The following is a 27,091-nucleotide window of genomic DNA, read 5'->3' as shown; positions in this document are numbered from 1 at the left end:
TTAACCTCTGGTCTTTGAGCAAGGCAGCACTTCAGAGCAGGATCTGAATCTGTTCTCCCTCTCTCACTATCTCCCTCTCACTAAATAAGTGGTAAAATGAATGGAAATACTTATAGCAGGCAAGTGCTGATGGGAGCACTGATCAGCCTGACTTTACTGTGAGAAAGTGGACTTCAAAAACGTTGTTCAGTACAATTTGCCACCGTGATTATTGTTGTATATTTAAACATACAACAACATTCTCATTCATGGGGACAGTCCACACTCTCACATGCTTCTTCATTGTCATGGGCTGGCTTTGGATGCATTTGCACTTTGGGTTGGTGCAAGAATTAAACTGAAGCTGTGGGACAAGGAGGCTGTGTTTTGAAACTTGCAGGCCTAAAACTAGATACTCAAATCCAGTTGCAGACACCTAAACAGAAAAGGTCTGTTTTTCAGAAGTGCAGAGCAGCTGCAGCTCTCAGTGATTTTGAGGGAATCTGGGGCTGCTCAGCAACTTTGAAGTCTACTTTTACTTAGGTGCCTAAATTTGGCTTTAGTTGCCTAACTTTAGGAACCCAGATTGAACATCTGAGCCTTTACTGTTAGTTTTTCATAGCATTTTTAAAAATAATTACATTTTAGAGAAATGTGTTTGATCATTTTTAAATCCTTGAAGTAGTTAAATGAGCCCCCAACCTTTCCAATTTTTATGTTTTCCTAGAATTCAGAATTCTTTTGTTTTTTAAAATTCATTTAGACAGCCAAAATATCACACAATAATCAACTGTTTGGATAAATGAACATTAAAACAAGGAGGAGATGCTGAAATATTAGGCCTGGTCCCTGTAATCCTTACTCATGTTCATATTCCTATCAGACCATTGGAGTAATCACATCATTTTCTAAAAGCCATAGAAAAAAAACTATCTTTTATTGCACTAACTGCAATAGCCAACAGGACACTGTGTGAAGCACAAAATGATTCTAGTCTGTAGGACTCAAGTCACTAACGTCTGTCAATAAAGTGTTGACAGAACCCATAGCTGGTTTGTTATATAACAATCTCTAGAAATCATTTTGGAAAAGTAGTGACTTAAATCTGAGTGTCACTTTGTCACCTCTTTCCCACTGTAATTTGTTCTATTACTACTCTGCAAACTCATATAGCCTGTAGTTTTACACATTGGTTTTGTTCTGATGCTGGTACTTACATTCTGGGGAGTCATCTGCAAGCTCATTATAAGATTCCAAGAGAACAGAGTCTTTGCCAATTACAGCTAGTGCTGGAGTGAAGAAGTTGTTGCAAATTTTAATTCACAAGGCTTTTCAGTAGGATCTGCACAGTGATACCTTGCTGAAAGTCTCAACATAGATTCTGTACTCTGTGGCACGGTGAGATCACTGTACAATAGCTGACAAGCCCGGTACAACTCCCTGCTGTTGATTATGACTTACATTCCGATGACTATTTTAGTCTCTTACCAGGGGAATTAATCTTATGTGTAGTCTAAATGCCTGTGTAACCCACCTCGGTTGTCTAAGCTTTGCTGGCCTAAATACAGTAATTCCCAAAGCACAGAGATTATCAAGACTCATTAGGGAGATAGAATTATCCCATTAGAGGCCCGATCCAACTCCCATTGATTTCAGTTCCTCCATTGACTTTAACAGGAGTTGGATCCAGCCCTCTGGGAATTAATCTTGTTTTTTTTCCCCCTACACATGTGCACAATTTCTGTTTGCATTGATTGGAGTTGTGGGCACAGAAAAGGTGAGGAAAATAAACTCTTGTGTTTGATCGTGGTTAGGGCCAATTTCTTTTTTCTGATCTACAGGGCCTATTTCTGACCCCTAGAATAAACGCTGTCTCTGAGGAGCCGACAGCAAATTTTTTTTTTAAACAAAAAGCTTAGAATCCGTGAGGTCTACAAGCCCCCATCTGGGAAAAGCGTCCACGCAGATGTACAACAGCGGACAAACTGCTATAAGCTGGCCCAAAGCTGCCCGCCTGGGTGCCACAAAATCTTGTGCGCTACATTTTGGATTTGGATGCAAAAGAGTTTTCTACCTGTACCTTGTTGTCCTTCCCTCTTTTACCCTCAGCCCTTCGTATTCTCTACCCTCATACAGGCAGAGCTGCCCCAGGCTAGGCTGGACAACTCTGGATTTTGAAATGAATGCATAACTGCTTGTGAAAAGTGCTCTGAACCTAACTGAGTGAAAATTTAAACTGAAAAGGAAAATGCCTACTCCTCCTATGCCTGCTATGTAATGTAGCCAATAGAGACCTCTCTGGCTCTATGACCATATACGTGTCTTTTAGCTAAATTAGAACTCCTGAATCAAACTGCACCATTCATGACACTATGTGGACTATGTGACTTTCCCTGGAGACTTGGGTCAATGCTTTATTTTATTTATTTATTTATTTATATTTTAAATCCTGTATTAGCATGTAGCATTGTGGAGGTGGATTTTTTTTCCCCGAGGTGGGAATTACACTGAATCTCACTGAATTTAAACTTTTATTTAAAATAATTAGGAGCTAGTTTGTGCAGCCCTTACAATGCTGAGCCCTTACTCATGTGAGTTGCTATTTTAATGGTTTTTGTTTTAGGTGTGTAGATGGAAAGGAGATATTTGCGCTTGTTTTGCAGGACAATCCTCATTGACATTCCTCCCTTTTTATTTCTATCTCCAGTTGTATCTTTTCTTCTTCTCTTTCTCATAGTCTGTCTCTCCTGCTGCTTCTTTCTGACTCCACCTCTCTCTCTCTATAAAAAAGGTGACTGATGTACGGCTCCCCAGTACATGCCTGGCAGTCTGGACCTGCCCAAAGATTCAAAATGTCTGTCACATATGCTTTAACATTGTCAGGATAGTCAGCATATAATGCAAAACATAGTTAAAATGACCCCCCACTGCACTATTCTCCATCAGAAGTCCCAGGCTATTCCTGGAGGAGCATTTCTCTAGGTCTTTTTGCTGTCAGGTTGCATCCCTATTTTGAGATGTCACAGGCCTTCCCTGACTGAAAACAGGTGTAGTAGAAAAAAATCTAAAGGGAGACTCAGTACTCCCTGTTTATGCTGAGGATCCTGGGTTCTGAACCGTGTGAAAACTTTTTGGAGGGGTTTAAAAGTCCTGCTTATCTTCCCCAAACCAGTGACTAAATGGCACTCTTCCACACAGGTAGCTTTTTCACCTGTGACAGAGATAATTTGTCAGTCTCCTGAGCACCCTCAGAACACAAGATATGAGAGAACACAACAGAATGGAAATTACTTAGGCAAAATGTGAGCTCGGGCTGTGACATTCTGAGAGAGAGTGTAAAGCCTGGCCCAAGACAGCTTGTCATCTACAGAATGCCGTAGTTGAAAGCTGGCATTTCTCATCACTTCCATAGGCTTATTTCGTAATCGAATCTCTAGGCCTGAGAAAGTACAAGGAAAAATGACAGTACTTGAAGGCTGGCATTGGGAAAGGAAATGAGATGTACAAATCCCCAGGCGCAAAGAAGAATCCAACATTCTTCATGCTAGACACATGAACATTTTTAAGGTGTATGTTTCGTACACCATGGTTATAACGACAGGGAGTGTGGTATGTTGGCTAGAATAGGGAAGTGGGAGTCAGGACCCCTGAATAGGATTGCCAACCCTCCAGGATTGACCTGGAGTCTCCAGGAATTAAAGATTATCACATGATGAAATCTCCCGGAAAACATCTAACCAAAATTGGCAACCCTACCCCTGAGCTACTTTTATTTGCGGTATGACCTGAGCAAATCCTGTCATCTCTCTGTGCCTCAGATTTCTGATCTGTAAAATGGACATTTAAGGATTTACCTGCTTGAAGGGGCTTTATGGGCTTAATTAATCTAGGTTTATAAAGCACTTTGAGAGATGTAGCTTGAAAGATGTTATAGGAGTACAAAATATTATTAAAGTACCTTCAAGTTCATTAAAATCAGTCACTACATCAGATGACTGAAAAGTAGTCAATGTGAAAAAGGTGGTGATTGTGGGAATAACAGACCAGTGAGTCATACTTCAGTGTCAGGTTAATAAGCTAAAAAATAATTACAATCTGATATGATATGGGAAGGAAAATTGTCTTTCCAGTCTACTAGAATTCTTTGGCGGAGTCAACTAAATAGTGCGTAAAGGAGAACTGGTCAACACAATTGATCTGGACTTTCAAAATGACTTCGTTAAAGTCCCTCACAAGAGGCTACTGAGGAAATTACACTAAGTAGTTACTCTGTGAGAGGTAAAGGTCTGTCATGGATTAGGTATTGTCGGGAGAAGGGAAAAGAGGAATGAATGGTACATTTTTAGCATGGGTGTGGAGGTTAATGTTGAAGGAGGCCTGGGTCTCACTTTCACTCCACAGCTTCCTGCTCCCGTTGGGGTAGGTAGCACCAGCAGATGTCCTAGCAGAGAGCCGCGCATGACTGAAAGATTAGTCACATCTTGGGTGCCGGTCAAAACGTGAGGCTAAGAAGTACCAATTAAATCTGATTACAGAATGAGAGTCCCCAAATTCCTAGGATCAAAACCAGCAGAAGATTAAATCACAGACACCCCCCCCCCCAAAACTCAGAGAGGAGACCAAATTGCCCTGCAGGTTGCCAGTATCCTTGTCACCTTGTCACTGATCAAGGTTAATATTTCTCATTCCCATTTTCAGCCCCTGAGTGAGTAACAGGCCGTTCATGTTTGTAGTGTTTTATGATCAGGGAAGCAGAATGTATCCACTCACTGAGGACTGGCCAAACGTTGCTAAACTGTCTGTTCTGAGAGTTGGGAGAAGTTGTAGGAACATAAGGTATATCTACATAGCAATAAAACACCCATGTCTGGCCCATGAGAGCTGACTTGGGCTCATGGGGCTTGGGCTGCCGGGCTATAAAATTTCAGTGTAGATGTCTGGGATCAGGCTGGAGCCCTTAGGTCCCAGAGCCCTGGTTCCAACCTGAGCCCAGACATCTACCCTGCAATTTTATAGCCTCGCAGCCCAAACCCCACATGCCTGAGTCAGCTGACACAGGCCAGACACGGGCATTTTATTGCAGTGTAGACATACCCATACTGTGCTGTGTAGCTCTTTCTGGACTGTAAATATTCAAAGGGCATCTGTGTAGAATCACATTTCTTAATTAGGTCCACAACAAAGTAAATACATTTATTTGTGTCTGATGCAAATGTTCTGCAGCTGTAAATCACAGCGACTAGGAGAGGCACTTTCTATTTAAGTATACAGGGAGGCTTATTTTAAACAAGAATGGCACACAGTGGGTGGTCTTAGCAACCTAGTGTTTCAGATTTTTGGTGAGTGGCCTATATGGGAGGAGTCTGACTTTCAGGGGGAAAAGGCTGAGTCCTAAGTAGAGTGAAAGTGGAGAAAGGGAATGATGAACATGTGGGGGGCTAAGATGCAAGAAAACACAAAGGGTTAGACTGTGACACCCTCACTCATGTCAAACGGTGCGTTAGTCTTTGAGCCGTCAGTGGGACTCCTTAAAGAGTAATGGGTCCTGCTGGTGTGCACTAAAGATTCCCTGGCGTGCTTCAACGTACTGCCGTTTGAAACAGCATTACGTTAAAGTGCACTTGGGAACCTTTTGTGTACATCACTGGGGTTTACATGGACCAATTAAAGCGCAACATATTAGCGTGCTTTGGAAATCACACCCCCATAAGCTGCATTACCCTCCTGTGTAGTCAAGCCGCCGGTGACTACTCAGTGGGAGTAATGATGTCACAGTCTGACCCTCAATAAGCAGCTTACTTTAGCTTGTGTTGTGTTGGCCCCATGTTTCTGAATTCTCTCTTTCATCCATTTTCCTTTTTGGAGGAAGTGTGTTTGAAGGAAGGGGGGTGTAGGTGGAAGGACAGTGCCTGTGCCAGCACTCTGCACAGTGGCACAAGGAAATAGGAGGAAACTTTCTGAGCCCTTTCTGTACCTCTTTTTATCACAGAGTCAGCCACAAGTTAACCCTAAGAATGATGGGGGTTTTTTCTCTTCAATGAAATATTCAAACGGAGTAGCCCAACTGTTAGAATGGAAGACTCCGGTTTAAAAGTTATTTCCACAACATGATGCAATATTATATGTGTACAGTTTAACTAGCTGAGTACCCGTAAGTATTTTAATAATACTGTGCAGAATTAAGAATCCATGGGGAATGCTAACATCCTTAACACAGGCTTTGGTGTGCAAAATGCCTTTAGTGGGGTTCAAATACCCCAGCACTTTAAGCTAATATGCAACTAGGTAAACAGATAATTTAATGTTTTAGGTATTGCATAATGTAGTGGCCTGAAGGTCAGCCCTAGAGAGAACTACTTAGCTGCACTCAAATTATTCATGCATATCCCAGAAATAAATTTTACAAGGAGGAAGGGCCACTGACTAATTTTACATAATAACCAAACAAATCAATTCATTAGACTTAGTAAACATTGTATTAAAGGAAGGAGGTAGCAGAAGAGGGTATTGAGACAATAAAAACATTGCTTAAAGTGCAATTTTAAATGGAGTATTCTCTGAATCATTTACTATTACAAGTGGCTGCTAGATATTGGTCCAGAATATGGGCCGTAGATTACTCTTTCCAGTTGTTTTTCTTTCTGTCTCAAGCTAAAGAACAGACTGATAAAAATGATTCTGGTAATTGGATTAGAATAGAGTTGGAGACCAGTTTTGCATAAAGCTACATGAGATCAAATGCTTGAAAAAGAGTAATAGGAAAAGTCATAATGTCACTGGGAAAAGTTCTGCTATTATATACAGGCAATTCCATTAACATTTCAGGGAATACAGTTGCTTAATCAGAAACAGAAATCATGTTTTACTTCCATAAAAATAGAATAATTTCTGCTCTTTTTTATTAATTACTTTTACCCCAGCAGGGAAAGGAAGTGTGGCTCGCTCATTTCCGGTAGGTCACTGGCCAAATACTGTTCTCATTGACAATGGAGTAAATGAGGAGTTTGGTTACAATGGTGTTGCTGACAGCAGAATCTGGCCCTTTATAAGATCTGGTATAATATATTTGGGGAAGAGCCAGCTGTTTAAATAGCTACATCACATAAGGCACATTTAGGATCATCTTACCCACTCCCAAAACTCTGTTTATTCTTTACTTTCACTGTCAGATTTCATAGATCTGTGATATCCCAGCAGGTGATAGTATGAATGAGCTTCTGAAGGAACTGATGCAAACTCAGGTGTAGTTGGCTATATAAATAATGAAGATCAGAGTAGGACGATAAGCGGCATTGATGTATTCAGGATTATTTCTATTGGTTAGATACAACTCATTTTCTTTGCTTCCTTAATCACTCCAACAGCCTGGGTCTGGTTTGCTCCAGAAGTGCTACAACGGCACAGCTGCATTACTGTAGCGCGTCTGGTGAAGACGCTCTGTGCTGATGGGAGAGCTCTCTTCCGTTGGCATAATTACTTCACCTCTGCAAGAGGCAGAAGCTATGTTGGTGGGAGAGTGTCTCCTGCCAACATAGTGGCGGTGTGGACAGTGCTTAGGTCACTGTAACTTGTGTTGCTCAAGGGGGGGTGGCTTTTTCACATCCCGGAGTGACATAAGTTATATCGACTTAAGTGGTAGTGTCGACCTGCCCTCAGTGAACAAAATACTTTCCAGTTCAGTTCTGAGGACAAGCGGCACATGAGCGCAGTCTGGTGATCTCAGTTCTGTAGAAGCCAAAGACTTGGCTAACATAAGGACCGACTGACCTCTAGCTTAAAAAACCAGCAGCTCTTCCAGGCCCAGGCTAAGGTTAGTGGGGTGGCAACAGGTGGATGCTCACACTGCAGCTATCTGGCCTATGATTTAAATAAAAAGAGTTTGCTTTCCCACCCCTCTGTCCCTTTGCCTTCATGAGTACAAATATTTTTAAAAGAAATCTACAATAGCAGGCCCACTAATACTCACTGCAGTAAGAATAGCTAAGCCACAGGCATATGTACAGCACACCTCAAATTTGTTCTAATAGGAAATAACCCCTACACAATTCTGTTCATGCAAAATATAGATTAACTCAACACACTGATGACTAAATACAAGCTGCAGTCAGAAAGCAGAGTGATACCTTGCAAGCCCTAGAGAAGTTAAATTGAAAACTGCAATGTTTAGACAGGCACGGGGTAGCTTAATGTTTAGTCAAGTCATGTCACAACAAACTCAGACCAAAGAAAGCATTTGGCTTTGCCATTGGCCAGTTTTCTGCCCAGTGGAAAACCACTTCCTGGGCAAACCACCAAACAGTTATGATTTGAGGTGAATTTTGTGCCGTTCTGGAGCACTCTGGTCATGTCTAATCCTAAAGGAGCCCAATCCTGAAAAATACTGAGCTCCTCCTGTCATGTACTGTGTGCCCTCATTTCCCTTGTACTTTAACAAAAGTTAAAGCCCCCTTGCAGGAGTCACTCAGCACTTAGCAAAACCAGGGTTATTGTCTCTTTGCCTGGAAATAATTTAATCTAAAGTCTGAGGCCTACATTTTTCAAAAGTTGCTAAGTGCCCAATCTGAGTGTGGGTGCTCAGCACGGACTGCAAACCTGGCATCTTTTAGGTTTCACAAGGTAAGCCCCCGAAATCACTGGTCATTTTGACCTCTCTATTTCATATTTTTCAGAATAAAGAAAAATCCAACACGAAATATTGTAAGGTTTGTAGCTGGTGATTTTTGGCCCACTTTATAACACTTTATGTGCTTAAAGCTGGATGACACATGAAGGATTGGTCACTTCTTTGCAACATTTCCTTTTTTATTGATTCTTTGATAAATGTGGCCTGGCTTATACATAAGATTAAAAATATGGCTACAATATGTATCACAGATTTGAGAAACAGGCACTCTAAAAGCCTTTTGAAATATAAAAAAGAATAGGTGTCGGGCTCAGTTTGGATCAGCAGGCAGAGGGCTAAAAGAACAGGCCGGTTCTCATTGACTCAGACAGCAGGGCCCCCCCAGTTCAATGGGAAAGTGTAAATAAAGGAGGAGAATTCACCCCGCAGTTGGGTCAGCAAGCTCTGCTTTGTTTCTCAGGAGTACAAAGTCCTGTAGTGCTGCAGGCATGCTGGAAAGGGGGATCCAAAGAAGCTTCGCATCCCAGCCCGCAGAGTAACGTGAGCGAGGATTAATGCTCGTTAGCGCATGCTCCATACATTGCACAACCAGTGAGAGGTTTGTGTTCTGAAGCCTCTGAGTCAGTTTTTCTTTCCTTGCTGCATCTGCAAAAATCAAGGAGGGCTTCACTTCAGTGGCAGGACCTAAAGGAAAGGACAGCTAATTCTATCCCATTTCCTCAGCGTGCATTTGTGATGGTTACTTTGATTTTCAGTTCTGGCATGGCAGAGCCAAATGGCAGTTGCTGTTCTCCCCAAGACAAGGAGGAAAAGCGGTCCATACTAAGGACCAAGTCTGGTCATTTTTACTCAAGCTAAGTAGTAATTTGCTCCCTGAATATTCCTATTGATTTCACTTGTGGAGTGGGGTACTACTTAAACTGAGCAAGGGTGGCAAAGCCTGGCTCATGACGTCTGTGGAAAGTCAGTCAGTCATTTGCTCAGAAGAAGGAAGAGACAGAAGTAGAATTGAAGGGGACAGACATTTCTGGTGCCAGGTTCAGTGCTGGTGTAAATGGGTGCAACTTCATTGACTTCAGTGGAGTCTACCTGCTGATGTCAGCAGTGAATCTGGCTCATTGGGATGGGAGAAGATACAAAAGGCAGCTGTAGAGAAAGACACTAGGGGAGGAGGGTGTAGGGAATTTCCAAGGGTTATTGGATAAGCAGATCCCATTTCAAGCTGGATTCAGCAATAATCTCTCTGTCAGAGGAGCTGATCCTGCAGTGAGCTTTCTGCAGGTGCAGGGATCTGTCTATGCAGAGCCTATTGCCAGAATGTGGCCTTAGGTTTTTTCCATGGGTTCCATCACCATAGTATCTAATAGGAGCAAAGAAAGTTTGTCCTTGAATTGCCGAAAACTGGTAATAGTGGGGAAGACACACACATCTCTCTCCTACCCTCTCATTGGTTTCTGCTTGCATCTTTGGGTCAAAGGTATGTGCATATGCATATTTGTTTGTTTAAGGGTCACATGCCAAGCTGGACATTCAAAACTCAGATGAAATCGTAAGGGGCAGAAGGAACAAAATAATGATTATTTTGTGCACAGTCATTTTATGACGTCTAGCATTTTAAGCTTCCATTTTTACATCCAATTTCAGAAGAAAGAGGTTCACTGTAAATCAGAAAAGTCTGGGCCATTTTCCAAGGATCCTGAAGCTGCAAATGCCATGGTCCCTTCAATACAAACTAATCAAGTAATGTCTCACCTTTCTGTATATACCCCTCTCCATATTGTTTTCTAATGGCAGGAGGAAGTTGATTCCAAATGGCCTCCCTTTCTTCGATGACCTTTTTTCGATTGGATAGTCCAGTTTTGAACAGCCCAGGTTCAATGCAAGAAACCTTAACTCCAAAAGCTTTCATGTCCCGTCTGCAGAAACAGCAAGTTAATGATGTCATTGCTATTTTAGACAGCATTGTTAATAGCTGATGTATTTATATCTGCACTAATGTTCTCTTCCTATCTCTGTAGCTCATTGTGCGTATTGGTAAGGCCAAGATCAAACTGTAAGTAAGTGTTATCTAGTGGTGAGCTAGTGTGTAGACAGCTCAGGGAAGCAGCCACTGTTTTTATTTATTTGATGTCCTTTGCAATGATACACAAAGGGGGCTGTACATACAAGACTATACACACACACACACACACACACACACACTTTAAACTTCAAAAGTTGCCTTTTGTTGTAGTTTTAAACAAAAATATGGGTCATTGCTTTTTTTTAATCTGAGTTGGTTCACCCATCCATAAGACTGCCTGTCTATTACATGAAGTTCTGCTCTTAGTCCAGGCATTCTGGAATATCTTGCTGTGCGCTGTTTAAAAAACAATCACAAAAAACACCCTCCCCCAGGAAAAAAACCCCTACCTGCAAAAAAATCAGGGTTAAAAGGCTGAGAAAAGCCCATGTACTCAGTTGAAGAGGCTTGAGGAAAAAGCAATAGTTACAGCCCAACTTTGTTAGGACAACTTTAACTATAACACACGACTATCTGGCAGGTATTTCCTCAGGATAGCGCTTCTGGGACTTTATAAGTGACCTTGCATTTTAAATTATGCCAATTGTAGTGCATCCTGCAGTCATCTAGACTCTGTGTAAATGAGAATCAGACCCAATAAGGCCTCTTAATTCTTAGATTCCCCAACTAGCATTAAATGACAGTTACCCCTCTGCTGGGTACTAACTCACTATCAAGTCTCTCAGCATTATCAAAAATGTATTATTTCCTCAAAATTAACATTACTGTACCTTAAACTGTCATTAAATCCTTCCACCCCAAACTTGGAAGGAACATAGCCACCCCCCCAGACTGCCAGGCGACCTCCAGTGCTGGATATGTTTACTAGTCTCCCTCTGGCCTTTTTTACCAAGGGAAGCAAATGTAATGTAACATTTATGAGGCCAATTAAATTAGTTTCAATTGGTGCTCTGAAGTGCTCAATATTCAACCAGTCTGTCGGCGCTGATGGTCCCATAATCCCCGCATTGTTGACCAGCCCCCACAGACCTGCACAGAAACAAACAAAAAATTAAAGTAGTGATTTAGGAAGCAAATATTCACCTCTATGTAATATAAAGAGGAGCCAAACCGACTGAGAACTCATCAAGAACTGTCTGAGAGCCAGATGGATTACAAGATGGGCAGGGACTCATACATAAGATACCTCTATATCTCCTGCAGCCTTCACCATTTTACCTGATGCTTGCGTTTCACCACCACTCTTTCCAAACCATTTCACAACCTGTATTAACATTTTCCTTTGATAACCTTTGAAGGTGTGTGGTTGGGTGGGAAGTCTGGGGGCTTTGGAAGTCAGTGGGGCAGTGAGGTGTTAGAAACAAAGAGCTATAATATTTTTGACACAGCTAAAAGTAAAATATCCAGAATATCAGGGTGGGGTAAGATGGTCTGTATAATATAAGAGACCTAGACTTGCAACCAAAATTGAAGTCAATCTTTTTGAAAACAGCTGACAGCACAATAAATGGGAAACATCAATATCATATCTCCCTCCACTCATGTTATGATTGTAGTGGAAGGCTTGCATCTCCTAGTTACAATAATCTCAGAGTCATTCTGTAGACTCTCTTCTCATGGCTTCTCTTCTATCTCTTTCTGTATTAACAGAGCAGTTAAAGTTGAATTGCATAACTGTTTTAGGCATCTTTTTTTGTATGGGTGCTCCATCCAGAAAATATTTGTTCCCCAAAGGAGCTCCCATATCCTGGCTTCTCTTTAGTCACAGCTATGTAGTATGGTGAAGCACCACCTAACAAAGGTGTTGGTATTAACATTGGCATAACAGATTTGTAGTTATTTGCCTTCGGAAGCTAAGTGCTTTCTTAACTCAGCTGCCCTTAGACTGAGTTTCCAAGAGCTGAGCTCAGGTTTCTCTGCCCTCTTATCTTTGGAAATGTGTCCAAAAAATTCTTCTATTACACATGTGTAAAACTGCCAGCTTTAAAGATTCATAACTTTAAAAATCCTGAACTGATATTTTCAAACTTGGATTATTTTTTACATTTCAGTGAAGCCTTTCAAACAAGATAAATCTGAAGTTTTGTTCTTCCATCATTTGTGTTGATATTGACATAGGAAAGTGAATTTTTCTTATAATCACAAAACTCAAAAAAGAATTGAACGGATAGTCCTCCAACATTACAGAAAAAAAATCACCTTTAGGTTTAGACCAAACGTTGAAAATTTCAACCTCAAAACAACTTGTTTGAGCAAGTTATAAGCAATTAAAAAGGGAGCGAGGGAGCTTAGACTGGAAGTTGCATATTGCAAGTTCCAAGCTGCATAGTTCAACAGGCCAGATTCTGTTTCATCTTACCTCTGAGTAGTGCTTTTACTCCACCAGTAGCCCCATTGAAATCAAAGCAATCAATTAATTAACATGAGTAGCAGTATCAGAATTGGGTCCTATGAAGGTAGCCTCTGGATAGTTAATATGGGATTGCATATGAAATATTTTATGGCTGGATAAATAACTGATCGAGGTGATTAATATGTAAATGAATAATTTGTTCAATGAATTTTGTCTCTTTTCCTATTTGAAAATGATCTGTACTCAGAGCCCAATTTTCAAAAAATGCATTTAATATTCAAAATGATCCACTAAATAAAGTTCTATAAATAATAATGGGTCTGTCTATTGTTCATGAGCAGTTTGTTGAGAGTATTCAATATTAAAAGTCTTTTAACTCTGTACATAGCTCTCACGGTATACTTAAAGAGCAAACGAATGGCCACCCTGGTTCAGACCAATGCTATATCTAGTTCTGAATCCTGTCTTCTGACAGTTGCCAGTGTCAAATGCTTCAGAGGAAATGAACAGGGCAATTATCGAGTGATCCATTCCCTGTCATTCATGCCCACCTTCTGGCAGTCAGAGGCTTAGGGATACCCAGAACTTGGGGGTTGCATCCCTGACCATTTTGAATAATAGCCATGTTGATGGAACTATTCTCCATTAAACTATCTGTTTTTGAACCCAGTTATACTTTTGGCCTTCACAACATCCCCTGGCAAAGAGTTCTACTGGTTGACTGTGTGTTGTGTGAAGAAGCACTTCCTTTTGTTCGTTTTAAACCTGCTGCCTATTAATTTCATTGGGGGACTCCTGGTTCTTGTGTAATGTGAATGGGTGAACAACACTTCCCTATTCACTTTCTCTGCACCATTCATGATTTTATAGACCTTACTCATATCCCCCCTTTAGCATAGACGCTGACTCCGTGGGTGCTCCGGGGCTGGAGCACCCATGGGGAAAAATTAGTGGGTGCTCTGCACCCACTGGCCGCCAAGCTCCCCTCACCCCCCCCACCTCCTCCTCCTCCTCCTCCCCCTAGCTGAGCACGCCATGTCCCTGCTCCTCTGCCTACCTCCCATCACTTCCCCCCGGCTGCTGCCAAACAGCTGTTTGGTGGTGTGCTGGGAGGGAGGGGGAGGAGCAGGAATGTGGAGTGCTCAGGAGAGGAGTCGGGGAAGAGGCAGGGCTGGGGCGGGGATTTGGGGAAGGGGTTGGAATAGGGGCAGGGAAGTGGCAGAGTTGGGGTGAGGAGTTTGGGGAAGGGGTTGGAATGGGGGTTGGGCAGGGGCGGGGCCACATTGAAGGGGTGGAATGGGGGGCGGGGCCAGGAGCAGAGTCAGGGGTCGAGCACCCAGCAGAAAGCGGGGAAGTTGGTGCCTATGCCCTGTAGTCATCTTTTTTCTCAGCTGCTTTGCTCTCTAACAGGGGACTTCGTTCTGCAAAGTGCTGATCACTCTGGCACTGATCCAGCAATGCACTTAAGGATGTGCTCAGCTTGAAACACATAAACAGTCCCATCTAAGTCAATAAAATTCAGTTTCCATTGTGAATATTTGTCTACTTTCCAACAATGTTCTCCAATATTCACCTAAAATTAACTGAATCCACAAAAATTCCTTCCAGTGAAGTCATCCACTAGAATATTTGTGGAAAGCGATATAAAAGAGACAACACAGCCAAATATAAATTTCAAACAAATATCCTGAGGGATCTATTTTGCAGTTTTTATCCATGCCGCTTAAACAGTTGCAATTCACGTAAGTGTAACCTCTCCTTGGAGTTTGCTCAGCTCCTAGAGCTCTCGACTGAGCTTCCCGGGGTTCCTACCCTCTGGACTATAATAATAACGGCTACCAGAGCCCTCTGACACCATTTCCAAGCATGCTTGGAGTCAGGGGTAGGGATAGAATGGTTTAGAAACCATTGCTGAGGTCAATAGGGTGGTTTGTGGATGAGGTGATATGGACAAGCAGTTTACTGGGCCAGTGATGAGCCAGGGCTGCTCAGCCCCTCGATGGGGCTTTGTCCCTGACTCAAACAAAAACTGGTCCCTTTGTCTCTCTGTTTTGAGTTTGGGAGCGGAGAGAGAAGCAGACCAACTCAGGGGATCTTTGATTAACTTCCCCTCCCTACAAAGGAGAATCTTTGAATTGCTGTGGAATCTAGTGCATGGGTCAGGCAGTTCCAGCTCTGCAGAGACCAGTGTCCACAGTGATAGAGATCCAACTCACCAAGACCTCCATTGGACTCCCGACCAGGGAGCCATGACAAGACTTTGCCCACCTAAGGGTAAAGACACTGTAAGAGGACCATTTTGTTTTTGTTTTAGTTGGCCAACAGTGCTACAACACTCATCTCCAAACTCACCCCCACCATATCACCTACCTGCGATGTGCCAGCTGTGGGCTGGAAGGTGTTGTGCATGTCGAGAGGTGGGGAATTGGTTGATTTATTCATGTTTTAGTACTTATTAGTTAACCCTAACCTTTTCCTTCCCCAGATCCTATATTCCTGCTCCCAGTAAAGGTCACTGCTGTTATATTGTTATTTTTGGATGTGTCATTTCTTTACTGGGGTTTATGTTGATGTATTTAATTGTTTTGCATGTGCTGGGTTTTATACTTCTTGCTAGCAATGGTAGTATTAATGTTCTCCAGGGACAGCAACCTTGTGTCACAGGCACAGCGAGGAGTCATCTTGGGTGGAGACACCAGCATCACTAAAAAGAGCTCAGGAGAGGGGAGAAGCCAGTTGTTCCAAGAAGCAAGCATAAAGGAGGAGGTATGAGCCACACCTCAGGGAGGGGCTACATAGGAAGTAATCCAGATCTTCTGTCACTCACCTGCTGACCCCACTTCAGCTTTAATCCACTCAGCCACCTTCCTAACATTGTCTGGATCTGTCACATCCAGCAACACTGTTTGGAGCTGCTCTGAGGTTGCTGCTTTTAGCTCCACTGCTCCCGCTTCAGTCAGACAACTGGCAAGAACTCGAAATCCTTTCTTATCAAAAGTCCTTGCTGCCAGATTTCCAAATCCCGAGTCACATCCAGTGATGAATATATATTTGTCTGTGAGATCTCTAATCTTCTGCCCATCTTGTGCCCTCCATCTCCACCACAAATAGAAGATGGCCAGAAAGATGAGGATGTGGAAAAACATTTTCACTAAAGACTTCTGGTCCCTTTTCTCCTGAAACAGAAAGAACCAATGAAGGGAGGCTTTCCCCCACTTTTGTTCTGAGTTCATTTAAACAGGAGAGGACACAGCTCCTTGAAGCGACTTCCTCAGTGTTCTGCACCAATAGGATTATTGCTTGTATTAAAATGAGGACAAAAGCTAACATGGCAAAAATTTTATGATGGGATTTTACAGAATAAAAGGACCGTTGAACACTGCATCCCCTTTTCAGAGCCTCAACTCCAAAGGAGACATAGTTGAGATGTAAAGAGTCTAGAGCAGGGCAGCAAAAATGAAGGCTGTATAGAAGGAGACTGACAAGACTGGGCTGCACTCACCCCTTGATTTGTACTAGCACAATAAAGCAACTGGCAGTGCAAGGTCTATGAGGAGCAGGGGTCCAGCTGCACAAGCCACCCCCAACCTTCCTCTTTGCAGCACCCCAAAAATGTGGGCAGGGCCATCGTGGAAGGGAGCAGACCAGCACAGCATATCGCACAATGGGGTCCTGATCCAGGACTACAGCTCCTAGGTGCTATGGTAATACAGGTAAAAATAGATAATTATAATCACAAATACGCTGATTACTGGGATTATGCATTTCCGGGGGACAGTCCACTAGCAGAGCTCCTCCCAGCTGGAATCTAAGACTATCTTTCCCAGACAGAGTCCCAGAGGAGGATGGTGGCTCTTGTCCCCCTCAGGGAGTAAATTTCCCCTCTAGTACATTCGTCCCATGAGTTCAGGAGGGTGCAATTTGCATCCCTGCTCCTTTAGAAGTGAATCTGACCATTCAACCCTGTGTTGCCTTTTGTGTTTGGTAAGAGTCTACCACATTTTGGGATCGACTGCAATAATAAGAATAATGAGCAAATAATAAATAATTAACAATGGACATACCACCATTCATTACAATCATAACTTGAGTGAAAAACCAATTGGTTGTACCTCCTCATCTAGGGCCATGACACAGAAAACAAGACACAATGAAATAATCTGGGAGACCTGCTAAACAGAGAGAAGGTAACTTAGTATTTTTATACAGTGCATATAGACACTGCTATCTCACTGCTGCAGGCAGTCATTGCTGCTACATTCACTCTGGCCAAATTCTCCATCTGGAAGAAGACAAAAACAAACAAACAAACAAACAGTGCAAAAGCAAAGCACATGCATTTAACCTGTTGTTCTGTATTGTGGGAGGGAGGGATGTTCCTGTATTGTATTGTGGGAGGGAGGGGTGTTCCTTTCTTATCCCCACATGTAATCACTTTATGCCCTAAAACACAAGGACCCATATATCTTTTGCCTGATTTCCTAGCTAATGTGGCTGCTTGTCAGAGGCTGCTCAAGACAATCTGCTGCCCTAGGCAAAACTTCAGTGTGCTTGCTCCCTCCTAGGGCAGTAGATTTGGCCTGGTTGCGCCTCCATCATGACAGAAGAGTAGCCAGGGCAAATGTAAGTGAATGGTGTTGTGACAGGGCACCCTGGGTTGCAATGCCACTCAGATTTGGCCCAGCTGATTCTCTGTTATGATGGAGAGTCGGCTGGACCAAATCTGCCACCCTAGAGAGCTGCCCAGAAATCTGCTGCCCTAGGCTGTTTCCTCATTTGCCTATAGCTAGAGTGGCCTGTGTTACATGTTATGCTCGTCTTCTTGTAAATATCTTTGATGGAAGTGGGTGCAACCTCTTGCATTGCAAGGTGTTGCACATAAGTGTTGCAGAACAGGATACATACATATACTAATTTGTGTTGCTTAACTTTGCTGTCCCCTGTGACTTCAGTTGTGGGGAGAGGTCACTGAACTAGATAAACAAATGCTTGATCCCAGTGTGGTTAAGTATATTTCCTTTGTACAGTAGAAGAAGGAGTTCTAGTATGTAAACTTATATATACACAAAAGAATGTTGCTTTTCTCTGTGACCTTTAATCAGCTTCTTTGGAAAAATAATTCGGTTTATCATAGTGCAGATGGGTGAGACACTGCTTGGGTGTGTGGAGAGCCACAGAGGATACACAATCTAAGGGTGTGTCTACACCACGATTAAACACCCACTGGCTGGCCTGTGTCAGCTGACTCTCAAGGGCAGTGGTTCTTAAGCTTTATTGCAGCCTGCACCCCTTTGGTTCTCAAAATATGTTCTCGCACCCCTTATCAAAAATTGTTGAAGTAGGTCAGTTCTTTAAACCTAGATATATCATAATTATAGACTGAAAGAGATAGAATTATATACCATATATACTCGTTTGTAAGCTGAATTTTTTTAGTAAAAAAGGGAAGCACAAGAGAAGGGGGTTGGCTTATGAACAGGTATAGAGAGCGGGAGAGGTGGGACACAGCCCCACCCCCCAACAGAGGGGGCAAGGAGAGGCAGCACAGCCAGGAGGGAAGAGGCGGGGCCAGAGGCTCTCGGCTTCTGGCCACACTGCTCTCCCCACAACCTCTGAAGCAGCTGCAGCTCCGGGGCTGGCAGGCTGCAGCCGTGCCGCTCAGCCCCGCCCACCAGAGCAGGCTGCAGCTACGCCGCTCAGCCCCGCCCACCAGAGCAGGCTGCGGCCCTGCCCGCTGGAGCACGCTGCAGCCACGCCACTCGGCCCCGCCCACCAGAGCAGGCTGTGGCTGCACCGCGCGACCCCGCCCACCAGAGCATGCTCTGGCCTCGCCCGCTGGAGCACGCTGCAGCCACGCCACTCGGCCCCGCCCACCAGAGCAGACTGTGGCCCCGCCCGCTGGAGCACGTTGCAGCCATGCCACTCGGCCCCGCCCACCAGAGCAGACTGTGGCTGCGCCACCCGACCCCGCCTGCCAGAGCATGCTGCAGCCATGCCACTCGGCCCACTGGAACATGCTGCAGCCACGCCGCCAGGTCTGGCCTGCCGGAGCAGGCTGTGACCACGCTGCCCAGCCTGCCAGAGCAGCTCTGGCTAGACAGAGACATCCTCCCCTGGCCCGCCCCAGCTAAGGTGGGAAAGGATGGGATGGGGAAAGTGTGGGGGTCTCGGGCTAGGGGTGGGGTCATGTTGGGGTTGGTCACAGGGGTTACTCCCCTGACCCCAGCTTCTCCTTCCTCCAGAATTTCCCCACCAGTTGCTGGCATGCCGGGACACTTTGTTTACTTAGGTTTACCTCCGTGCCTGTGGACGCTAGAGGTAAACAAACCATCTCGGCCCGCCAGCGGCTTATCCTGATGGCCCGGGAGCCAAAGTTTGCTGACCGCTGAATTATAGGGTTGGCTTATGAATGGGTCATAAAAATTTTCCATTTTTCCTTATCCATCTTGGGGGGGTCGGCTTATAAACGAATCGGCTTGTGATCGAGTATGTACGGTATTTATTTTAATTTCGCAGTAAAATTAAGAATACATGAAAAATTACACACTTTAAGTTTACTGACTCTTCTGCTGTTGCTTTTGTTCAATGATGTTCGAGAAACTTTTTTTGAAATAGCCACACACATGTCTTCACTCTCATTTAGGCGGTTTCTGGCCTTTGTTTTGATGTGTAAGAGTGATGAAAACCCTCTCACACAAGTATGTAGTCACAAATGGCACAAGGATCTCCAGCGCTGTCTTCATCAGTTGTGGAAACGGTGCTAGTTGAGCACACCAGAAATTCCCAAGCTTCATTTCGCAAACTCCATTTGGATTCGGCCATTGGCTCGTAATTCAATGAGATCTTTCATCAAATCACTATCGTTGATGGAATCCAGGTTAAAAAGAAATGGATCCAGTAGCCATTTCTTTTCCACATCAAGATCTACAGTGGAAAAATATCCTTGGAAAGAGTCACTCAGCTGTTGCAAATGCTTTGTCACTTTAGTTGCGATGGTCATTCCTTCATTTTCCGAAACAACTGTTTGTTGTACTTACGTGCCTGGGCTTAATTTGTGTTTTCGATGATTTACCATCTAAAAAAATCTGGCATGTCTCACATCCCCCAGAAAGGGCGTCTCGCACCCCTCAGGGGCGTGTGCACCCCAGGTTAAGAACCACTGCTCTGGGGGGATCAGGCTGCGGGGTTGTTTAATTGAGGTATAGAAGTTAAGGTTCAGGCTGGAGCTGGGCTTTGGGACCTGGTGAGATCGCACAGACCAGCTGCAGGTGTTTAATTGCAGTGTAGACATGCCCTAAGGTTCTAGTGTGTCTCTTTTCACCTAAGTAGTGTCTCATCATCTACACTGCTATTTATGCCTGTGCTGGGAGGAGTTTGCAGCTTCTGTACTCTACTCCCTGACATGAGGAGTATACAGTGTAAACAAACCTTTAGACTGAAATTCAGTCTAATCATTTTGCTTTTTCAAATCAACATTTTGGAATGAAATTTTTTTATTTTGAAGCATTGAGTTGAAAGAATAATTTTACGTCAAATAATTTCATTTCGATTGAAAATGTCCTAATTTTTCTGTTTTGACATTTCCACTTTGAAACTTTTCAGAATTCTTCATTTTTTGTGAAAAATTCTGACATTTTGACTTTTGGCTCCAGTTTGGAATGAAAAGTAATTTTGAATTGTGAAAATGTCCTGTGAAAGGAAAATTCCAAATTTTCAAACAGCTGTAGTCAGTACAATTATGTTTCTCTGTATAGTGAAGTTCTATGAGTGAGACCACAAGAAAGTAAGCTGGCTTTATGTAATGAGCTCCCTTCCAAGGTCATCAGTTGTGATAGAGCTTATGATGTTTATGGACCAAAACCACAGACCTCCCCACCTTGATCTGAAGGAGTAACTCCACTGGCTGATGGTGATAGACACATACATTATATGCAGGCAGCCACAAGAAGGAGACAGGAGCACATAGATTTAGCCATTGTATTATAGCTACTGTACCTAGCAGTTCAACTTATTCCCCACACAAATATAAGAAATTTCATTTCATTAAATGAAATGAAAATTGATTCTTATCAGCAAACAATGCCTTTCAGAGAGGCAACTCCTCTCTTCTAGCTGGCAAAGTTACAAATTACATACTTTTTCTTAATGGTCAATTTACTGTCTTCAGTTCTGCTTGGGGTATTTCATTTCCTTCTCCAAAATCATGCACCAATGAAGGAAAAATATTGTAACTAGGTAGTGGCATCTCACAGAACAGAGATGCCACTTCTGCTTTTGAACAGTAAAACCTCAAAAGAAGTAGAGGGTAAAACCTGTGTTGGACAAAGTGAATACTAAATATCTCTAGCAAGTTTCCTGTGAACACCAAGAAAAAAGTGAAGACACACATTTTCATGGCACTATACCTGAACCAGCAGGAGCTTTGAAGCACTTTCTGTGCACAGCCACACTTCAAGAATCTTGCATTTGTGGCAATCTTGTGTTAATACTTCTAATCCAAACTGAGAACAACTTTTTTCAGAAGCATAGTGTAGGGGCAAGGTTGCGGAAGATTGGTGAGGAGCTAAGTGGTGGACTGAGTACGTGACTGGATGTAAGTGGAGGATGCATGCAGTTTCAATGAACTTTGACATACCCTGCCAAAAGCTATTGTAGCATAGCTCAGCATATTTTTGCCTGTAAACGAGTCAGTTTATGTAATAAGAATAAATAATACATGTAAGACTGCAACCAGCTGTTGACCCCAGGTAACCCCAAGATAAGCGTGGAGAATATAGCGCTGCAGAGGACTGCCCCCGGCGGAGTCCTGTCTGGTCAGCTGTCCCAAACGGCCAGAGTCTCTGGCAGCCCCTCTGTGCGTCCTAGGGGCTCCCCGTGCAGATTGGAGCGCAAGTTCTTCCTTCCTTCAATAAACCATAGTTTACTATTCTTGGGCCTGAGCGTCCTCTTTTCGCTGGTATCTTCCCGCCGGCCCTTGCGGGCACACATAGCAAGTAGATTAAGTCCCTGCCTCTCAGTGAGCTCATATAAGAGGGAGAGACAAAAGTACCCTGTTGTTCCTCAAAATTTCAAAACCAGATGAAAGTATTTCCCTGGCAATTGTAAAAGGCAAAGTATCACCGAACTGGAAACATTTATCAGTAACTCTAAATGAATCAGATTCAGAAAAGCATTTCCTTTTCTTCCCCTCTATGTCTAAGGTTACCATGTAAAGACAAGTTTGAGCCGAATAAATAAAATGCTTACATGAAAAATTTTACTCACAACTGATTTAGGGGAGATATGGTCTCTTGGAGGTAGTCACTGCCTTGTTTCTCTGTCTCTGTTTAGGGAAGATATGTTCTCTGTGTGTGCTTACTTAAGGAAGTACTGCTGAACCAGGAAAAGACTGGTTACATCGGTTTCACAAGTCAGTTGTCATAAACAGCAGTTCTGTCTTGATCATTAGAAGGTTGGATGAGCTTGATTAATGTTTGTTCCTTATTCATGTTTGTTATATGATCCATTGCTGGGTATTATATATTTCACCTGTGCACTCCGAAATGAGCCAAAACTTCACTGTTAGTGTAGGCAGCTACGTTGGTTTCAGAGGTTCTTTGATTTGATTTTAGCAGGGCCACACAGAGCTTTTTGGGGACGTGCGGCAAAATCTGAAAATGAGCCCTTCCCATTCTTCCAAAAAATTACCACAGGGGGGAGGAAGGGTTAGAGAGTCAGTGCACCCTGCAGCAACAGTGTCCCATGAGGCTGGGTCCTGCTCCCTGCTCTTAACATTGTGACCTGGTGTGTGGAGTGGCAGTGCCATTCGGGTTTGGCCCAGCTGCCTCTCTGTCATGTGAAGTAGCTTTCATGGCCAAACTTCAGTGGTGCTGCAGCCCTGTGCACCTGGTTGCAAGGCCACTTGGTTTGGGGAGAGGATGGGGCAAAAGTGTCTTTCCCCTGACTCCTGGATTCTAGAGTGGGGCAGATAATGAAAAGAATTCACCGTGACCATTTCCTTGCATTTAAAAATGAATTTGCTTGGATTGTTCGTTTAATATTATTTGTGTTAACATAGCACCTGGATCCCTCAGTCATGGACCAGGACCTCATTGTGCTAGGCGCTGTACAAACAGAACAAAAATGGTCCCTGCCCCAAGAGGCACACAATCTAAGCATAAGATAAGAAACAAGAGACAGGTACAGACAGCTTGATGGGGGAATACAAGGAAACAATGAGACAGTATTGGTCAGCACGATAGGCAGAGGTCTCAGCACACCAGCAGTCAGGTGTTACGTAGGTATCACAGCAAAGGAGGGTTTTGAAGGAGGAGAATGTGGTAATTTTGCAGATGTTTATGGGGTGATCCTCCCAAGCACGAGGGCCAGCATGGGAGAAAGCACAAAGGGGCTTTTAGGGAATTTAACCGGTGGGTGATGGAGGCTGACACCATGGGCTGATTGGAGGGGACAGTCAACATCTTGATAGTGAATGAGGGACGACAAGTAGGGTGGGGATAGACCATAAAGGAGCTTGAAAATTAATGCAAGCAGCTTATGTTTAATGTCATAGAGAAAGGGGCTCCAATGGAGGGACTCAGAGAGGGGTGACATGGTCAAAGCGACAGGCTAGGAGAATGACCTTTGCAGCAGCATTCTGAATGGACATAAGTGAGGTAAGATTAGTTTGTCAAGGCCAGAGAGAAGGATGGGCAGTAATTGAGATGTGAGATGATGAGTGCCTGGATGAGGGTTTTAGCTGCTTGGATGGGTAGAAATGATTGTATCTTAGTGATGTTTTGCAGAAAGAATCAACAAGATTTAGACATAGCCTGGATGTGAGGACCTAGACAGAGTTCTGAGTTGAAGCTTAGGTTACAGCTCTGGGTGACAGGCAGGATGGTGGTGTTGTGTTCAGCAATTGAGAAAGCAAGTGGTTGGGAGAGCTCGGGGAAAGGCTTGGAGCTCTGTTTTAGCCATGTTGAGCTTGAGCTGGTGGCTAGACATCCACAAGGAGATGTCAGAGAGACAGGCTAAGATTTTAGTTTGGACAGAAGGAGACTGGTCTGGAATAGAGAGATCTGTGGGTTGTCAGCATAGAGATGGTAGCTGAATTTGTGTCTGCAGATGAGATTACCCAGAGATAAAGTGTAGAGGGGGAGGGGATCAAGGGCAGAGCCCTGTGGGACCACCACAGAAAGCTGGAGGAATGATGATGAGGATCCTCTGAAGATCACACTGATGGCACAGTTAAAGAGGTAGGAGGAGAACCAGGGGAGAATAGGGTCATGGAAGCCAACAGTGGCTGACAGGTTAAACGGGATGAGAATAGAGACTGGTTTCTGAACTAGGAAGTTCGTGAGACTTTGGTGAGAGTGGTTTCAGTGGTGTGCAAGTCCAGTGGAGTTCTTGTCTGTTTTGTGTATGTTTTCTATAATATTTTAGTGAGTAATTTTACTGGTAGCAATGGAAGAAAAATGATAAATGTTAAGAATATATTGAAGGATATTTGTGGAAAGTGCCTTTTGAATTAATAGCTGAACAGTTATATTGGAAATCTGATTCTAAGAGTTCTGCTCATGCAATCCAGGAAAAGAATCATACCATGTGACCAATCAAAACTAACCAACATAGCCTAATTTTGACTATTGGAAATGTTTGAGAATTATTTGCCAAAATTACATGACAAATTATTCTGAATGGCAAATTAAAAAGACAATTGCAAACGATTCAGTCATGTACCCATCTTCTTGTTCCTTTTTTCTAAATAACTTATGATTTTAATTTAAATTTTTAAAAGATATGAAAGTATGTAATGTTACCCTAAAACAATAGGGTAAAAATGATCCGTGGATATCTGCAGATAAAAAGCAAATATCCATGGATTTGCAGGGCTCTCTGCATATATAGAGCCATGTTATTTTATTTACTTTCATTCTTATCATGCAGAAATGGAAAGGTCGCAATAATGTATTTTCTTTAAGCTGGTCAGCTGGTCTGTCCACAATTTTCTTTTTTTGGACCCACTCCTGCAATTTTTGCTAACACTAGCAAAGACTCCCATTAAATGGAAACTTTGTCTGCTCCACAGCCTTCAGGAGCAGTTCCCGTATTTGTAACCTGATGATTTCTTTTCATTGCTAGATGAATAACTGAAGAGAACACACCAGTGAGAAAAGTCAGACACTAAGCAAAGTATGTAGTCTTTTTCCAAGGCCACAGATTTAGCATTTTCGAAGTACCAGAAGAAATAAACTGTTGTTCTCAGAAGTGGCAACATGAGAATAAACTATTTTGACATGCATGGTAATGAAATGATCAATATCCCATTGAAGCCACACATAGAAAAATAAATGCTTTTAACATTCATCTTATGGAAGCTTTGATTGATTGTTGGTTCTTTTCATTTCATTTCATTTAGAAGCTAATGTTAAATGTATTATAGCTCTTCTGACTAAAGACAGTGTATAATCATGGCAAGGTGGGTGAGGTAATATCTTTTATTGGACCAACTTCTGTTGGAGTGAGAGACAAGCTTTTAAGCTTACATAGAAAATAAATGACCTGAAGAAGAACACGGTGTAAGCTCAAAAGCTTGTCTCTCACTCCAACAGAAGTTGGTCCAATAAAAGAGATTACCTCACCCACCTTGTCCTCTGTTTATAACTCTGCCGTTGCAAGAAACACCAATCCATGCAGTGTAAGTGAACTGATCAGGGATTTTCCTGCTACAATGAACATATGCTAATTTGCACTGCATATTTACTACTGCCAGTGTCAGAATTAGGCTTGGCAGAATTTGATGTATTTTTTATAATTTTGATAGATAATATTAATGTTTATTTTTACTTTAATTTTTTATTGACTTACATTTTCACAGTTGTGGGAAATTATTGGGGGAGGGGATGTCACAGGGTGCTCTACTCACCACTTGTCTGGCACCTCCTCCTAGTCACTCTGGGGATTAGCTCTTGAGGTCAACACCCCTTTGTATCGCTGCACCTCTCTCTCAGGTCCGCAGCTCCTCTCTCATCCAGGAACAGCAGCATCCTCTTAGTGACTCAGTCCTCCAGCTAGGTCACTCAACGTTCCCCCTTCCAGGTACAATCCTTCCATTCTCACAGTGACTCAGGCAGTCTTTCCATTCACTACCCTGCTTGTGCCACTTCCCCAGTGGTGGGTGGGGGAACCCAGACACACCCTCTACTCTGGGTTCCAGTTCAGTGACATTCAGCCCAGCAGTTCTCGGCTTTCCTCTCCCAGCCCTCACTGCTCATTCCCTGGACTGCTTCCTATCACTCTGGCTCCCCTCCTTTCCTTTCAGTGTACTGCCTCCAAACCCTCCTCCCTCTTCCCAGGGAATGACTGCCTTTTCCCAGCAGCAGCCTCTGTCTGTTACCAGCTTCCTGGCTTTATAGGCCCCGCTTATTCGTACACAGCTGAACCTGCTTGCAATCACTTCCCTGCTCCCTGGCTCTTTCTTCAGGTGCATCCTGAAAGTTTATGAGTCTGTGAGCTAATAGGCCTACCTGGCCACCTTAACAGCTTCCAGTCCTGTCTGGGGTGGAGAGCCCATCACATGGGGTCAAACAATAATCATTTAATGACAGTAGATTTTGAGATTCAAGAAGTTAAAGCTTTATAACCGTTAAAATGTTATAATTAAACATATAATTATATAAACAATAAATTAAAAACCGGCAGGATCTTATTAAAGGGAAAAAGGCAAAATACCACATTTATTGTGAATACAGAAAGAATCATAGTAAGCAGTTAGTTATAGCTATAACATTCCATTCAATCTCATATTTATTCACACATTCATTCATACAAACACACACACACAGGTTCTGCAAGGTTGTTATCATAGTTACCAGCCTTAGAGTTGCTCATGCCAAGCCACTGGCCAGGTGGCCTGGACATGAGGAGGGAGCAGGGCCTTTTCAGATGCTCATCTGATGCTCCTGGAAGTTGGTTTGCAGAATCAGACCCCAAAGTTCTCACTTTCTAGAGTCCATTTTTATAGGAATTTCTTCCTATGCCAGTCTATGGGAATTGCTTCATCATGCTGTTGCTGAATCAATCAGCAGATAGCACATTCCTGTGACGGCTCCGTACTGCTAGATGTTATCTT

The 27,091-nt window shown here is 43.2% G+C and overlaps 1 protein-coding gene across 5 annotated transcripts; it reads right to left on the bottom strand.

Moving 5' to 3' along the window:
• Positions 1-8,763: 8,763 nt before the first annotated feature.
• LOC102934689 (dehydrogenase/reductase SDR family member 9) lies at positions 8,764-26,320 on the bottom strand. 5 transcript variants are annotated; one of them, XM_027819083.3, is made up of 5 exons: positions 25,886-26,320; positions 15,806-16,154; positions 11,396-11,654; positions 10,355-10,518; positions 8,764-9,247 (listed from the first exon to the last, which is right to left on the bottom strand). In XM_027819083.3, exons 2-5 carry the CDS (start codon positions 16,122-16,124, stop codon positions 9,021-9,023), a joined length of 969 nt encoding a protein of 322 aa, XP_027674884.1. In that variant the 5' UTR covers positions 16,125-16,154; positions 25,886-26,320; the 3' UTR covers positions 8,764-9,020. The 5 variants fall into 5 exon arrangements, with proteins under 5 accessions (XP_027674884.1, XP_027674886.1, XP_037768324.1 ...); XM_027819085.3 differs by lacking the exon at positions 25,886-26,320 and adding an exon at positions 22,243-22,354; XM_037912396.2 differs by lacking the exon at positions 25,886-26,320 and adding an exon at positions 22,225-22,345.
• Between the last annotated feature and the right edge of the window lie 771 nt (positions 26,321-27,091).

Source organism: Chelonia mydas, chromosome 11 (genome assembly GCF_015237465.2).
Source record: "Chelonia mydas isolate rCheMyd1 chromosome 11, rCheMyd1.pri.v2, whole genome shotgun sequence".
Classification (NCBI taxonomy): Eukaryota; Metazoa; Chordata; order Testudines; family Cheloniidae; genus Chelonia; species Chelonia mydas.
The sequence above is the reverse complement of the archived record's forward strand: the minus strand, read 5'-3'. Positions and strand labels throughout refer to the sequence as shown.